At 37.5% G+C, this 16,846-nt stretch overlaps 1 protein-coding gene across 4 annotated transcripts in view; it reads left to right on the plus strand.

The window, feature by feature from the left end:
- Positions 1 to 16,846, plus strand: part of AGFG1 (ArfGAP with FG repeats 1) — a gene marked incomplete at its 5' end in the record, with an annotated part of 36,748 nt that overhangs the window by 4,017 nt on the left and 15,885 nt on the right. For all 4 annotated transcript variants that reach the window (XM_082003493.1, XM_082003494.1, XM_082003495.1 and 1 more), the window contains 3 exons: positions 5,524 to 5,617; positions 15,749 to 15,864; positions 16,407 to 16,569. In XM_082003493.1, coding sequence (XP_081859619.1) covers positions 5,524 to 5,617; positions 15,749 to 15,864; positions 16,407 to 16,569 — 373 coding nt within the window. The remainder of the gene's footprint in view (positions 1 to 5,523; positions 5,618 to 15,748; positions 15,865 to 16,406; positions 16,570 to 16,846) is intronic.

Consider the following 16,846-nt stretch of genomic DNA (forward strand, 5'->3'; position numbering starts at 1 on the left):
AATACTGCTGTTGAACTAGAGTCCACTTCCACAAGTTTGGTACTACAGAAATTTTTTATTTAATATTACCTTTTCTTAATTATCTGCTGATGTGATAATTGGGTCACTCTTCCTACCCTTTCCCTCACTGCCACCCTGTTTATTCCCTCCCTTTGAACTTACTGAGGAGGAAGTCTCTTGTTCAGATGTTTGCACTTCTGGGTTGCATCAGGAGGAAGCCTCAAAGAATGTTTAGAACATATGGTTACTGTGGGGAATACTAGAAGCCCCTTTATGCTATTTCTTACAATTACTGGATCATACAGCCTTCTTTTGGCTGCTTATAATATTCCTAGTTGAAACTTTGAATTTAAAATTGTCCAGTGTAAAGGGACTTCTATATCAGCCAGATTGGAGTATTTGATGGCAGATACTAGTAACAAGTTAATAAATAAATCTTTATGCAATGGTGGTGAATTATTGTCCCTTTCCCCAAAAGAAGTTTTGCAGAAATTAAAATGTTCTAAATAAACAGTGTTAGAGTGAAGGTGGTTCTGGCTGTGTTGGCATCATTTTCCAGCCCTTTTTTGCCTTTGGAGCACGTTTGGAGAATGGCTCTGTGTGCTATGTGTGTGTACTTATATATGTACTTTTGATACTGATATATGTATTTTTAAGGGCATTTCCTATATTACAATATTTCTTGTTTTCAGTGTTATGGCTGATGAGCAGAGGAAATGTCTATGCCACAGTGAACACTGCAGTTCAGAAAGGATGTTTGTTTTTTCTTAAGGAAAAAGTTAAATTAACCTTGACTGTCCTTCTAAATGTTTGTGTGAGCCTTTTGCTGTTAAAAATAAATGAGCTTGTGAGATGGTGGAGGGTCTCCAGGGAGTTCGACAAGTATCAGGAATGGCCAGTACTGCTTATATTCTCTTTTGCTAATAACAATAACATAGAAATAATAATGAATGCAGTGACAGTGGGTTTTCTAAAGCTTGTTTTCGAGGCACCTGGGGATGTATGGTGCTCAAGGATGGCTTGGCATTTGACATGCCTTATTAACTGCCTGCTACTTGGGGGGTTCAGATTTTGCTGCCTTAAACTTGAGATCATGTTGGAATCTGATACAGGGGGGCATTTAGCGGTGTTGAGTAGCCATCTGCCCACTCTTTCTCCCATGGAAATGACCCTCTATTCCAGCAGAGCCCACTCTTTAAATTTTTCATCCTCTCCCAGCCCTGGCCTTTGCAGACAACTTTGCTGACATTTAAGATGAATGCTCTGCCAACAGTCACAAGTTCAAACATAATTTGCTGCTAAATTGTTAGTAGCAAATGCTCAGTGCTTGTTGACAGTGTTTTGAATGTTTAATATTTCAATTGCCAGACTTCAGAATCTTGTGTCAGTGGCCTTAAAGCTTCCTTTGTTTGTGAGAACACCAGTTTAACAATGCTCTGAAGAACAGATCTCACGTTCTGCTTATGTTCTCTGTAGCTGCCCCTATGATAGGCTGTGTCCCTAGAAGCTTGGACTGATTCAGTGGAGAGTCAGTGGAAGATAGTGTTATAGCTGGAAGTTCTGGTCACGGTGCTATTCCACAGAAATAACCATTGCTGAGCATGAAGAAGTTGGCAGTGATGAGTGGGATCTATGTGTGGGATGTTATAGCTATGCTGTGCCGGATAAGCACAGATGGCAGAATAGTCTTACCCGGTCATCTTTTCTAAGGGCCTCTTAGGATATAGCTGTGATTTGAATTAAGTGCTGAGGTAGCATTTGATTGCTGTCTTCCTCAGGAACTCTGTAGCAGAGAAAGGAGTAACTGGTACCGCTGCACAGGTGCAGGTTCAAATATTTGTTTAAGGTCAATTTTAATTTTGGCATTATTAATTTGGACTAAGAGGCTATAATCCATTTTTGTCTCCTGTTAAATAGGGAATACTCTAAAGCATTAGAACTGTGCAAAACACTTGTCAAATACATGGAAAGAAACAAAGCAAGTGGTAGATACGTTTTTCCTATGAAAAAAAGAAGGTTTGTTAATGCCTCATAAGGGATACTTGTACTTGGCTGTCTACCAGTAAGCTTCCCCCATATGTGGATGAGTTGTTTGTGAATCATTTGGGTCATCAAGTAATCTCTGAAGGTAAGGAAAGGGTATAAAAATATCTTAGGATTTTGAAGTAAGAGTAGCTTTAGTACTTAGGTTTGGTTCTTGAGTTCTGCTTCATAAATCCCACAACTGCTCTCTTTTAGGGAAATTCTAATCAGTTCGTGGGTATAATGTTATTGAAAGTGGCTCATGCTAGTTAGAAATCATAAAAAAAAAAATAGGGGTTTAGCTGTTCTAATGGCAGTAGCAAAGTAATTTATCTAAGGAACATAATGCATATGTTTTAGGTTGTATTTCAATGCTGTATAATTTAGCCTCTTGTCTTGAATTCCTTGTTCCAATCTGACTTCTTGCACTGCTTTTGCATAAGAGGAGACTTTTCATAGGCTTCCCCTCACCCCTTGCCATGTTAAATAAACATTAAAAACTACTTGTATGTATAGTACCACAGCTTGATAGTTAACTTTGCATTTATTACTATTAAAGTTGTGTTCAGAATTTCCAATCTTCCTGGACCACCAATGTGGTGACATGCTCTCTTTCATCATGCAAGACATCTGATGCTCTGTGGTGTGATCTGACCTTTAGGAGTGGGGCGTGTCCTCCTTTAGCAGGAGGGTGTAAAAAAAAAAAAAATTGGAATCTTATCCCATATCATGGATATAATGTGTAATTGGGGAACCTGAACCTTAAAACTCTAGAGCAGTCTTCACTGCAGAGAGAGGCATGTAGGAAGTCTCTAGTTAGGCTAAAAAAAAAAAAAATCTATGCTTTAAGTGCATTTAATATTGCTGCTTAGCAGAACTGAAGATACATGTTTGCTGATGTAAATGCTTAAATGTAGAGCCCTAGTAGATCTGTGTAGAGTAGGTACTGCTTAAATAACTTGTGCAGTGACTCTGAATTGCAAACACAGGTACAATATAGAACTTAAACTATACTTACTGTAAAAATTAATTTCCAGCAGAAGATAGTGTGAAAGTTTAGATACACTACCTGTGCTGAAAAACATGTGAATGTTAGTGAATAACACTAGCTTTTAAAATAGTCATTAAATCATTTACAAGTATCTAACTGTGCATCTCAATTAATAGGAGGAGAGCAAATTGAACAGACTAAGGTTGACAGACCTACTTTTATACTTACTGTAAAAGCAAAGGACAGTGATTGTCATATAATATGTACTGGAGTATATTTATGTGAAATGCCAGGTGGATGCCACCTTTGTTTCTATGCTGTCACTTAATATGTGATTCTACATTGTTGCTTAATTAAATGTAATTACTCGCCTGCAGGGATCAAGCAAATATTAAAAAAAAACAAACAAAAACCAAAACCCAACCAACCAAACCCAATACTAGCACCATCTCTGAAACAATTAATTTTACTGCATAGAACTCTTACAGATTTTTTTTTTTGAAGTAGCATCATATTAAAATAAGTATTTACTTTAAAAAAACTTATGTGGTAATACAGTATTTGAATAAGTGTTGTTTATTTGTGATGTGGTTTTGATTTACAACTAGATGAAATATATTAAACTGTTAATTTCAACTTACTGTGGAATTTAAACATTTTGAGACAAGGAATTAATTTGCTGGTGATGGTGTTGTATTCATCTTGAAACTTCTCTTACTAACCTTAATAAAACTTCTTCTGCCTTCTTGTCGTGGTGCTGAACACGGAGTCTAATTTTAGACATTCAGATTTGAAAAATTTGCTTAAGCAAATAGCATTCTGTGGAATTCTCATATGCCAATAGGCTTGTATATGACTTCTGTTTTTAAGGTACTCTTCAGTTCATTGCATTTCTTGGCAAAATACAGTTAACTGTTTATCCAAGTGTTTGAAACATTGTGTCTTAAATCTGTTTTTTAATGAAATTTAGGCTAAAATGTTACTGCTTAGTGTTCTAATCAATATCCAACTTTTAACTAAAAATGTGGAAATTTTTTAAATACAGGATCAGAATTATCTTCTAACAGTGTGAATTTGCAAACTAAATGCACAGCAGTTTTTTTCCCCCCATTATACTTACTCAAACTCAAAGTGCTAAAAATATTCTTTAAAAGTTGAGTAGAAAGTGTTAATATTTGGAACAAGAGATTTTTGTCATTTGCTGTTTTGATGGATAACAATTTAATTTATAGTTAGTGTTGTTGGAATAATCACTTCTAGTTTTCTTAAATTGGATGTCAGTGGGTTTTTTGTTGTTACTGTCTTTTAATTCCTAAAAGCAATCTGAACTAAATTTATTAATAAAGTGAAGTAACAAATATAACTTCCTTTCTGGAAACTTTATTATATACGTAACACAGAATTTTGTGTTCTTTGGTATCTCAGTTAAATTACATTCATTCATGTTTTAAGATGGTATTGCAAAAATCCAGGCCTGATTAGTGTTAAATTAATGTCGTTGTATTGCCTGAGTTAGTGTCTCCACTGTTTGGCATATGTGGGATGTAATGTTCTTGTTTCCATTGAGCAAAACAGGGCTTGATTTTAATTGTAAGTATTTGTGGGCAAAAGCAGTAGTTAGCATGTATTTAAAGAAAGAGCTTGAAAACAAAGAAAGCTTTTTCTTATACTGGCACTGTTGCTCAGCAGGATTTTTCTCTGTGCTTGCAGGTTTTGACTGAACTGGGTTTGACAATGTCAGGCTTTGGCAGCACAAGTGACTTCAGTTGCTGTTAGCTCTGCTGCAGCAGTCTGTGGTGTGGATGTGAGAATGGTGCCAATCTTTGCTTCAGGCAGAGCTGCTGAAGTTTTGAGCTATTGCAATAGTAATGGTATCTCTCATATGAAAGCACAATAAAAACACTGTCTTTTTGCTTTTGTTGCTGTTACTTGTGTTCAGGAGGAGGAAGAAGACAGATGTGTGGATGGAGGGGCAAAAAGTAAACTAGAAAAAGGCGCTGAGAGGAAACAGGAAATATGTGTTAAAGCAAGAGGGGGAAAAAAAAAATCTGAGCTGGAGAGTTTAGCTTGAAGAAACCTAGTTATTGAGTAGAAGTTGTAGTAAGACTAGGTTGAAGTGAGGGAGGAGTTAAAGGGAAAGAAAAGTACCACAGAGGGGCCCAAGATGGAGAGAAGAAGAGGCAAGGGTGAACAAGATTGGGGAAAGCAGTTCAGGATTTAAAAAAAAGTCTAATTATGTTTTTGTAAATTTGCGTAGAAAGGGTCAGAGTGAATTTGCATGTGCAGTTATAAACATTGGTCTCCCCTAAAGCTCAATTATTTGACTTTGCATGCTGAACGTTATTTTGAGATGAGCTTATGCTGCCTTAAGTCATATAGCAGCACAAAAATGAGTGTGTTCTACAGAGATGGCTCCAGGGTTTAAAACTGACTTCTGGTTGTACTGTTACAAGTGATTGTATGACAATAGATTTCCTGAATACTAACTAAATACTTCTTGCTTCTTTTAGACGGGGCTTGAATCCACCCCACAGAGTGAAGTCAATTTCAATGACTACTTTCACACAACAGGAAATAGAATTCCTGCAGAAACATGGAAATGAAGTAAGTATTATTTGGAGAATATCAAGTGGTTTTGGCACTTTAGTATTAAACTTTTAAACACTACTTAAGGATAACTTGGCACGCTTTTTTTGGTAGCAGAAAGTAGGCAGAAGTCTTTTGAAACCGACATCATGTGAAGTGATGCTTTTAAAGAGCTCGTTTCACCTAGGTCATCATAATATTACGTGTTAGTGCCCAGCCCAGAGAATGTAGATTCACATGATCAGTTGTTTCTGAATTGGGTTTTCATTTGCTTTTGCGTAAGGCAATTTGCATCTGTCTGTCTGTATTTTTTCTGCAAGCCCAGACCCTGAGACTGACTGCAGTTTCCTGAAAGAGTGTGACAAAAATGACAAAAATAAATTTGTTGCTTGTAGCTGCATTTCTTCAGAGTAGGTGTCAGGAAGTCTTCTAGTAGTTTCAATAGCCTCTTTCTTTAATGAAAATATATCAAAGTTGAAGGTTCTTAGAATCATAGAATCTTTGGGTTGGAAGGTACCTTTTAAGGTCACCTAGTCCAGCCCCGCCCCTGCAGTGAGCAGGGACATCTTCAACTCTATCAGGTTGCTCAGAGCCCTGTCCAGCCTGACCTGGAATGGTTCCAGGGATGGGGCATCTACCACCTCTCGGGGCAACCTGTGCCAGTGTGTCACCACCCTCATTGAGAAAAATTTCTTCCTTCTATCTAGTATAAATTTACCCTCTTGTTTAAAACCATTACCCCTTGTCCTGTTGCTACAGGCCCTGCTAAAAAGTCTGTCTTCATCTTTTCTCTAAGCCCCCTATAAGTATTAGAAGGCTGCAGTAAGGTCTGCCCGGAACCTTCTCTTGTCCAGGCTGAAAAACCCCAACTGTCTCAGCCTTTCCTCATAGGAGAGGTGTTCCATCCCTCTGATCATTTTTGTGGCTGTCCTTCTGGACCCTCTCCAACAGGTCCATGTCTTTCCTGTGCTGAAGGCTCTAGACCTGGATGCGGTTCTTGAAGAGAGGAAGGAAAGGGAGGATTTTTTTCCTGTAAGGATTGTTATCTAGTGTCTATATGTTTAGAGTGGCTTGGGGCAGCTTTGAAGATAAAAAGTTCTAGTGTACCGCCTTTTTGTTCTTTTTAATAGATGAAAACTAAATCTGAGGTAACTATTGGATTGGCTCTGTGGGAGCACATGAAGCATGTAAACCCTGGATGTGGCTATTGCTGTCTTTGATTTGATTTGAGGATGAAGTGTGTATTTTAATACCATACTAAAGCTGCCTCTCAAATCCTCCAACGCTATTGCTTCTGTTCTGTATTAGAAAAAAGTTCTATTTCACTTTGATTGGATCTGTATTCTGTTTTAGTAGAACTGTTGATTGTAGGCTATAGAGTGTCTTATGAAAATGTTCTTGTGAAGCTTTGTGGGCATAAATCCCATCATTAGCTAAAATGCTGATACTTAATTTTCTTAAACTTGGTCCATTCATAACTGTCAGGTTGAAGAATGAAAATAGAAGTAGCAGTTTCTCTTTCTGTCCTGGCAAATGTGTGTTGTTTGTTGAAATGATTTAGTGGATGATTCCTCTAGACAGAGCTGGAAGAAGGTCTAAACTCTTCCAGACATTATAAAATACTATTAATGGCTTTGACTAGTTTTTATTTTGAGCTGTTTTAGGATGATAAAGCTGTATAACATTGCACATATGTGTATATATAGGTATAGCCTATTGCTGACTTTTTGCATAGGGAGAATAATAATCTTTTGTGGGTTCAAGTACAGTATGTTGGAGTCTCTTTCCATTAGATTAGATTGTAAACTCCAGCTTTGCTTTAAGCTTCACAAGTGTAAAGGAAAATGTGTGTGTGTCCCTCCCTCCAGGCATCTGTTTTAATTTCAGTTTTTCTGAATCTGCAACAGCTAGAGAATGCTACCAGTTTCATTTTTCACTGATCTGAAACCTTAAATGATCCCTACTCAGTTGATTAGTATAGTTGTCCTTCTGGTTATAGACCTGACTAGTTTGCCAATCATAATGATTCAATTGATACATAATTTATCATTGACATAAAAAACTTTACAAATCTCTGTAATGCTATACTAAGTTTCAAAAGCAGGGGTCTTTGTAGTTTGTAGTACTTGCTGCAATGATTCAAGTGAGCTACCTCATAAATGAAGATGTCCTCTTGAGTTTAGTTTGGGGTTGTTGGATAGCAGTGCATTGCCTTAATTCTAAAGTGACACTGAATAGATATTTGTAATTGCAGATGGTAGATTTAACAGGTGCTGAAATGTTGAACAGAAGTGATAGTGTTTTAAACACTTAGACATTTAAAACTTAAACATGTTTTCCCTTTGTCATGCTCTTATGTTGCAGAAGTTAAACAAGCATTTTGCTTTCTCTTATTGGTGTTGGACTTTGGAATATTCACCTGCAGACAAGAAAAAGTATTGGGCAGATGAAGTTCATCTGACCTCACAAAAAACCTTCTTTGCTTAGCTTGCTTTTCAGCATAGGTGGCTCTTTTGTATACATTAAGAATGAAATTTTCTAGGATAAACTTCTTCAAACATGGAACTGTCCAACACTTTAGAGTGTACACATGTGAAACAATGTACGGTCACTGAATGGTTTAATTTTAGTTCTGTAGCTGTATATATTAAAAAAAAAAAAACAAACCCTCAACTTCTGCAGTCTAGTATGTTTAACTTCCGTCTTTCTGTAGCCTGCAAAATAACTTTCATTGCCACTTTGTCTTCCCAGTCTTTCTCCAGCATGGCCGAGGCCTCTGTAATAAGCTTTCTTGCTTCCACATGAGTAGCTCATGGTATACAATAGGGAGCTTGTTCTGGATAGAAAGGAATTTTCTTGATATTTGCAAGAATGGTTCCCTGAGATAAGGTAGTTATTAAGGTGGTGAATTGTTCTTAGAGGAAGTAGTTTTCCACTCTCCTTCAAAGAGTATTTATAAGGTCAATGTATTGTATAAGGTTGAAGTTCTCTTAAAAAAAAAAAAAATTCCCTAATCTCTGAAATAGTAACTCTTCCCCAGTTGTCATAAATTGCCATCTTTGTGGCACACGTGTGTAAAACATTGAGTTACTAAAAGGCTTCCACAAAGCAGCTGCTTTGGGAAGAGATTATTCAGAGCAGCTTATCTTCAAGTGTGAGACACCAGCCCCTTCCCTTGTATATACACCCCCAAGGAGTGTTTTTCTGGCACAGGTAACTTAAACTTTGTTTGGATGAGTTTTCACTGCTTCAAATACAGATTTAAATCTTTTTACTGTATTAGAAGACATCTGTACTTTGTTGCTTGCTCATCTGCAGGTATAAACAGATGTCCAGACTCTGGTTTTGCTAATGCTGGGGTTAGCTCACTTTTGCAGCAAGAACGGAGGCATCTTCAAGCTGATATTCCTCAAGTGCCTTCTGAAGCCCTTTTGAAGGATAAAGGGAGTTCTGACTCACTGGGTAGGATTTTCCCCTTCCTTGTTTTTGTCATGATGAAGAGCAGTGTGAGGTATTTTCACACTGTATTTTCTTGTTAAGAATAATGAGAGGGTGATATGAAGCTGGTTCAAATGATGCAACGTAGATTAGGCTTCCGATTCAGTAATGCAGTGATAGTAGAAAGTGAACTCACTGCAGAAAGTGGAGGTGGTTCTCGTCTCATGTTGCCATTATAGCTGTGAATATTTATTCAGAAGCTTTGCCCTGAAGCTGAAAAATAGTATTATAAGGCAAACCAGTTACACAGTTAATTTTTCTACTACATTTTAAAAGTGCCATATATTTTATAACCTTTCCAAATAGCCTATTCTAATATGCATATGGTGGAAGAAAATAATTTGGATGGTCTTGTATTTGGAAAGTCTGTGTTTATCTGCTGCTGAAAATCATGTTTCCCTTGAGCTAATGAACAGAATGGTATGCAGGTATGCTCAATTGCTTGGGATTAGCTTATCGGTGCTTAGTCTTGTTTTTGTGCCAGTCTTCCTGTCTCTTGATAGCACCTGTGCTAGTGTTTCTTGCCAGTTTGCTACACTCTAGATTCCAGGAGAACGTACAATTGCAGAACTAGCAGCAGTGTGAGGCTGGTTCAGAGCTGGTGTTTGGCCTGACAAAAATGCTTTCATAGAATCTCCCCTTTACTGTGAAATGTGGCCTAGAAACCCTGGAGTGGAAAGAGCAGTACTAAGCTGGAGCTGATGAGTCCTGACAGCATGAGCTGTGCAGTCAGGTATCTTTGTACTATATCCCTGGTTCTGCTAATATGATACAGAGATACATGAGCTGATTGTGTATAGAACAATGTCTTTGTTAGCAGGGTTTACTAGCTTGGGCTCTCTGCTTATCAAAGCAGCTGTAGCTTCTCAACCCAAACTGGCTTTGAAATCAGTATATGGGCAGTATAACATTCTTTTAACCTACAGAGATTAATGAATAATATTGACATCAGAAGTGCTGAATTACTAAACAAAGCTATAACTTGCGTACGTAAGGGAACGGTTTCAAAGTCTTTCTTCCTGTGGCAAGTGTTATGTTTTGGAACATAGTTCTGTTGTGTGGTAATCTGTAGTTCTTTGCACTGTCAGCATTACATTTGGTGCATAACAGAGGGTATTTCATTGCGGGGATGGCGGAGAAGAAGAAATCTAATTTGGCATGTACCAGATACCCGAAAGGTAATATCTCATTAGAGCTTTTTAAGCTAGACTGACATGTGTAATCTTCCTATGCAATGGTATGTCTAGGTCTAAACAAGAAGTGCTCTATTGCTGTAGATCTAGTAGTGTGCTTTTTCTAGTTGAAGTACTTGCCCTGTTATAGCTTTTCCTTGCTGTGCTGCCTTCATTGCATGCAAGAGAAGGTGGCTTCATGAGCAAAAACTTGATTTTGCTGGCCTAACTGAATTTTTATTATTCCTAACTAGCACAGCTATGCTAACAGGAGTTTCTAAATTGTGGTGGCTCAATGTGTTGTGTAAGCAGAAGGCCTTTGTCTCTCCCATATCCGCCTCCCCACACACACTGGAGATCTGTATCAGTGAAATAGTTATGACATGGTAAAGTGTTCGTTAGTTGAAATATGTAGCACCAGAATAGAAATAACTGAAGTCTCAGGTTGTCTCAGGTTATCTGCAAAATTTGATGGATACTGCAGAACGTGTTTGGGTTTTTTCTTTATTAGATTTTAGTGTGCCTGTCCTTCCCCACCTTCCCAATTCTGGGGTTTTTTTGTGTGTGTGTTTTTACAAACATGACAACAAACCTAGAAACAAACACAAAAGCCAAGCATTTGTGGAAAACAGGTGCATTTACGTTCCTCTTAGCCTTTGAGCCCCTCCTGAAAGTGTAAAATGTTACTATGAGGCTGGGTTTTAAACCAGAAGCCTTTCTGGTAAACTTTGTTTTGTGGAGTACCAGATGTGCAATAAATGGGATGAGTTCTTTGTTCCTTTGTGTTAAAACTGAAAACAAAGGTAATTACTTAAACTGTAGGACTACAAACAGAAATAGTATATGAAAACCAAGATAGGTAAATGCAATTATTCTAGGAAAAACAGTTTCTCCCTCAAATAGAATAGCTGTTGAGTGCAGATTCAAGGAAGCCAATGGTATGGAGAGAAATATAGGTAAAGACTTTATTATAACATACAATATGCACTTGGCCCAATTTCTCTGTTCAAAGATATATTTAAGTTGTGGCAACTCACAGTTTTTTGCCTTGTTACCTCCTGGGTTTTTATTTAGGTCAGGGTGAGTAGGTTGAAGCTGGTTGTGATTCTTTCCCTCTTTGCTTCACTCTGTACTTACTGATCTAATTCTGAACGTCCCAGTATCTAGTTGCCAAATGTCTAATGACATCCCTTGCAGGATTGAAGCCTGTTGGCAGAGAACAGGTACTGTTCTTCCCAAACCAGTTGTAAAAGGATTCTCATGAACTTTTAAATTTCATGAAGGTAACTGATGAGTCTTGTTTTCTACTTACTGTTACCTGACAAGATAAAACTTTGCTTTTTCTTGTTACTTTGCAGCTCCCACAATGTAGTAGAGGCAGGCGAAACTTCAAAGTCTTGCTTCTATCAACCCTTGAACAAAAGTAGACATTCAAATGCTGCATATGCTTAATCATTCTGACTTCAATGCTGTCTTTTTTTTTTTCTTGCTGCATTGGTGAACCAGCAGGACATGGACTAATTATACTTTTCAGGGACAGTGGACAATGATTATGGATTGTTGGATGTGTTCCACTGTTTCTAGGGGCTTCCACATAACTTGAATGTTTACTCTTGGCTCCAGCTTGCCAGGCTCTTCTCTAAGCAGAGCATTTTGTTTAATAGAGCTTTGGTTATCAAAAGGAGTATAGCAAGGCTTTTCGTGAATGAACAGAGCTTTTGAGCAGAGGTTTAGTTGTGCTGCTGTTGCAAAAAGAACAATATTAATATTAAATGGATGAACCAGAGCATCACCAAGAAGATGGTGCCGTGTAGAAGGATTTCAGAAAGCCATAGAATTTTTAGGCCTGGTACCTTAGTAGTAATGTTGTGTAACTTTGAGTTGGGATGCTTCTTCATGTATTATCTGTAAAAGCAAAGGAATGAGTAATTCTGTTAAAATGGAGCTTAAAATGTATCATGAAACTTGGGCAGTAGTATTTTCTTAGTCAGCTTTGCAAGTCTCATTTATATATGGAGTAATTAGAGGTGTTTTGAAATACGTGTTCTTTGGGTTTCAAATTCAGATTTCTCACAGCGTATGTTTTTCTGAATTTTTGCTTCTTTTGAAAATTACTTCCTTGTCTGTTTTTTTTCTTAAATAGTAAGTTTGTATTAGAAAACTAAGAAGAAAGCATTGTGTTTAGTAGAGCAACTGGTCACTTAAACTTGGTTTTGTACAGATTTATATGCCCTTTACTGCCTTGTTGCACTTTTCCCCATGTCCTGTCAGTAATGGCTGGGCAAGAGTCAGCACATGCTTGTGAGTAACTGTGTGTTAATTTGTTCAGGTGTCGTGCCTAGACAGCTGTCAGGCCAGACAGAACATGGAACTGAAGCTGAAGCATTGGCAACTAAAGCTGCCGATCTGATTTTTCTACATTTCTACTCATTGTTTTTGTTACAATTAATCCTTTAGTATTTAAAGTGCTGTCAAATTCAGATAGTGAATGTAAAAAATGTGATTAGTGGGGAATAATGAGGGTACCAAAGATGTAAATGCTGAGTGATCATTCACCATAACTCAACAGCAAGTAGTATGGCATAAGTTTCCTTGATCTTTTATCATAAAAGTAACTTTTAAATAGCTTTGAAATAAAAAAAATTATGCCCTGATCAGTAAAAATATTCATATTTCTCACAGCAAACTCTTCTTTGCACAAGATTCAGTACTGTTAGTGACTTATTTTAAGACTATGAAAAGATAACTATTTCAAAGAACAGTTGTTGGGCAATGTGAATTCTGTCTCTGACAATATTTTTTAATTTTAATTTCCAATTTTGGTTTCATCCTACGGTATTGCACAGCACACTGCCTTTTTTTTGTAGATAGCTGAAAATTGTGTCTTATGGCTTTCATGAAGCATAATCAATACAGCATTGTGGATCCCTGTCAAGTCAGATGGTAGTAACAAAAGTATAGCTAGAAAGAGCATACAGGTCACCAGCAAACAAGGAAGGACAATGGGCCTTTTATTGTGTTCTGAATGCTTGCTTAGAAGAGCTGCTGATGTTCAAAGCATTGTGTGGTACTTCATAGAGAATTAGACAAAACTGTGTTTTAATAGTTTCTTGTATTACATTAAAGCTTTAAAATTTGGCTCTCTAAAGGCCCTGTCTGTATTTAGGACTTCTAAGAAATTGTACTTTCTCTGAGAACTCTTTAGGTAAAGAAACCTATGTGAAATTTAATTTGCATCTCTGGTATGGTAAAGTAAGTGTTTTAACCTGTGTTTGTAGAGCTACTGCTGTTAAACTCTGTTAAAATGAGAACAACTTCCTGAAGCATGTGTGACTAAATCTAGGTTCTTTTGGTTGGTGGTTGTGTGTTGCCTGTTAGTAATACTGTTCTCTCTGCTACCAGTAACAGAGAACCAATTAAGAATGCCTGACAGGTTTAGTTAAATATAACAGCGACTTAACACAAAAGCAGTAACAACTGAAATATGCCTTAAGTATTTAGAAATCAGTTGCTCCAAAATGCTTTTGGAAGCCTGCTTTCTGAAGGTTTGCAAAAATTGCAATGCAGGAATTGACGCCTTTCAAGAAGCTTGAATCATTTTAAGCTAACAGTGTGTCTGGACAGCACAGTCCTCCTTCGTACCTGTTTGCGTATTCATAGAACTGTTATCTACCATAGCTGCATAGTTGGCAAATGATCTAAAGTTACACAGGACCTTGTTTTCCTGGTTTCTCCTAGAAATTGCCTGTAGTGGTCAGGAAGGCTTCAGACTATTTGACATGGAGTTGGGGTTTTTGTGTGGGGCAGTTCCCCCCACCCCGCTGAATGCTTATGCACTTTAGGATGAAGATGAAGCAGAAAACTGTGAGGGAGGAGGGTGAAAAACTGGATTGTGGTTTGACTGTTGCTGTGAGTTGATCTACGTACAGGTTTCAGTGGTACTAGTGACATGGTAAGTGTGATAAGTTTCTTTGATCTGACTTGTTTTGCGTGGTAGAAGGGGAGTAGTTTAATGGCCTGATACGGGTGGGGAAGAGGACCTCCTCTTCTGTTCACTAGCACATCTTAGGCTGGTTGCAAACTGATTATCATGGTACAGCCCTGAGTTTTTCTGCTAGATGTGGGATCAGGTAGGGGCTGTTCTAACACTTGGCGTTCTGCTTGTCTGAAATTAGGCTCAACGTTTTCTTTTCTATAGTGTTCCTTGATGTTCCTTCTAATAGTGTAGTTGGGGGTGGGGGGAGGATGGGGCTGTGTAGATTTCAACACCACCAACTCCTTGGACTTGAGACTAGACCACTGAACAGGACTACTTTTCCTCTTAGCAATCATACGACTACTAGTTGGCACAGTTATACTCACAAATCTATGTATAGAAATACGACTGCTGGTCCACATCCGACTATCCGTTGCAGATGTTTAAAGCTAAAAAGTAGTACTTATGTGAAATATTGCTACTATTAAAGTAGTGCATTATGCTACTGGCTTTTATTTTAGAACAGACTTGTGACTTCTTTGACTAAGTTTATATCTTGTAACTTTGTATGAAGAAGTATTAAATACCTTTGGTTTCATTTAATCTACTACCATACTGCAAATAATGACTGTTTAAATTTGCAAACTCAAATCAGTGCATTGAATGTAACCCTTCTGTGGAGTACAGTTGCTGAATGAATGCTGAATAGCTGAGTTTATTTGAAGTAAGAGCTACTGATCTTATTTTTAGATGAGTATTTAAATCCCTAAATTAGAGCTATCCTTTGATCATTAGATCTGTTTCCCATTGTTGTCTCTATCCAGTAGATGACAATAAGGACTGTGAAGTGTTGGACATGCAAGCAGGCTCTATAATAGAGACATCAAGACATCAAGTGTGAAATACATACTTATGCTGTCTGTCAAATCTCTCTCATCCTGAGCAATCTTTGAAATGACCTATAAGATTTATCACATTTGATTACTAGTGATCCTGATGGTGCTAATTTACAATTTTGGTGAAGTTAGCTGGCCAGGTAAAGAAGACAACACCACCCCCCGCCTCCAGCACTATTGCAGGGGTAGAGGGCAACATGTGTAGGAGGCATGTAAGAGGGATGGTCGGGACTATTTCAGAAAAGGTGTGGGAAGAAATGGTATGCATCATAAAAGCAAAGCTTTTTTGACTCCACTTCTCTGGAAGAAGCCTGTTCTAAAGTGGTAGAGTCCATTTTTAGAGGGTAGCTAATATTTAATATATTGTTTCAGTGCATATTCAGGTTACTTGCAGAGTAGTCTTAAGTGCTTAAAGAAAACATTTTAAGTGTGACAGATGATCTTTCTTTAAGTATTTAGACCAGTACGTTGTTAAAGCAGCTCAGTCTGGAACAAAAAATGTGCAGCCACACACATTTTAATGGTTTGATATATTAACAATTGTAAACTTAGAGTTTTTGAATTAACATATTTTCTCTGATTAATCTGTGGTGGTGTTTTTTTTAAGGTGTGCAAACAGATTTGGCTAGGCCTATTTGATGATAGATCATCAGCAATTCCAGACTTCAGGGATCCTCAGAAAGTAAAGGAGTTTCTACAGGAAAAATATGAAAAGAAAAGATGGTAAGATAGCTTTCCAATTATAAAGATTGCCTCTATCACAGGAAGTGAAGATGGACTGTAATCCTCACATTCTTGAGTGTGCTTTCCTTCTTGTGTGTTCTTTGGACTAGATTGCACAGCTCTGAAGTGAAATGATTTCTGGGCTTTATTCAGGGCTCCTGCAGGAAGCAGAGAGAGAAACTATTTGAAGATATTTCTCCATGTGTAGTTCATATTGATGGAACAGAAATGGCTTAAGGGGATGTCAAGAACAGTGTAAAGTAAAGGTTTTGCAGGCTTTTATTAGGAGGTGGAAGACGTGTGGTTTGTATTAAATAAGTGCTATAAAATATTGATGACTTGGAATTCCAGCCCATTTTTAAAAAAATATCTAGTGTATTTAAATAATGGGTATTTTGCAAACTACTGATAGAATTTGTTGCAGGGTCGGTGGTTAAAATAGCAAAGCTGAGATCTACCAGTTCTCTTACTTAAGTCTTATGAATGTTGAACAGAACTGTTCATGTTAAACTTGTAAAAAACATTGTTCTTTTTGAATGTAGGTATGTTCCTCCAGAGCAAGCAAAGGTGGTGGCATCAGTCCATGCATCCATATCGGGGTCTTCTGCTAGTAGTACAAGCAGCACACCTGAGGTGAAGCCACTCAAATCTCTCTTGGGAGAAGCTGCACCTGCACTGCACTTAAACAAGGGCACACCTAGCCAAGTGAGTAAAGGCAGAGCTAAAGAGCACAGAACTGTTCAGCAGTACTTTCAGTGGCATGAGAATTCTTGCAATAGCAACTATAACCTAATATGATCACTAAAGACAACTTTATGTATTTTCTTGAAGTATACAGGTGTTTGCAGACCAGGTTCTAAATTAAGCTTGTTTCTATTGACCAAATTGAATTTTCTTTTAAATGATTGTTTTCAATAAGCAGAATTTTTTCAGTGTGATTGACAAGTTTAATTCAGATTGTCTTTTGCATAAGTATCTATAA

Source organism: Phaethon aethereus, assembly GCF_964289735.1.
Source record: "Phaethon aethereus genome assembly, chromosome: 9".
Classification (NCBI taxonomy): Eukaryota; Metazoa; Chordata; class Aves; order Phaethontiformes; family Phaethontidae; genus Phaethon; species Phaethon aethereus.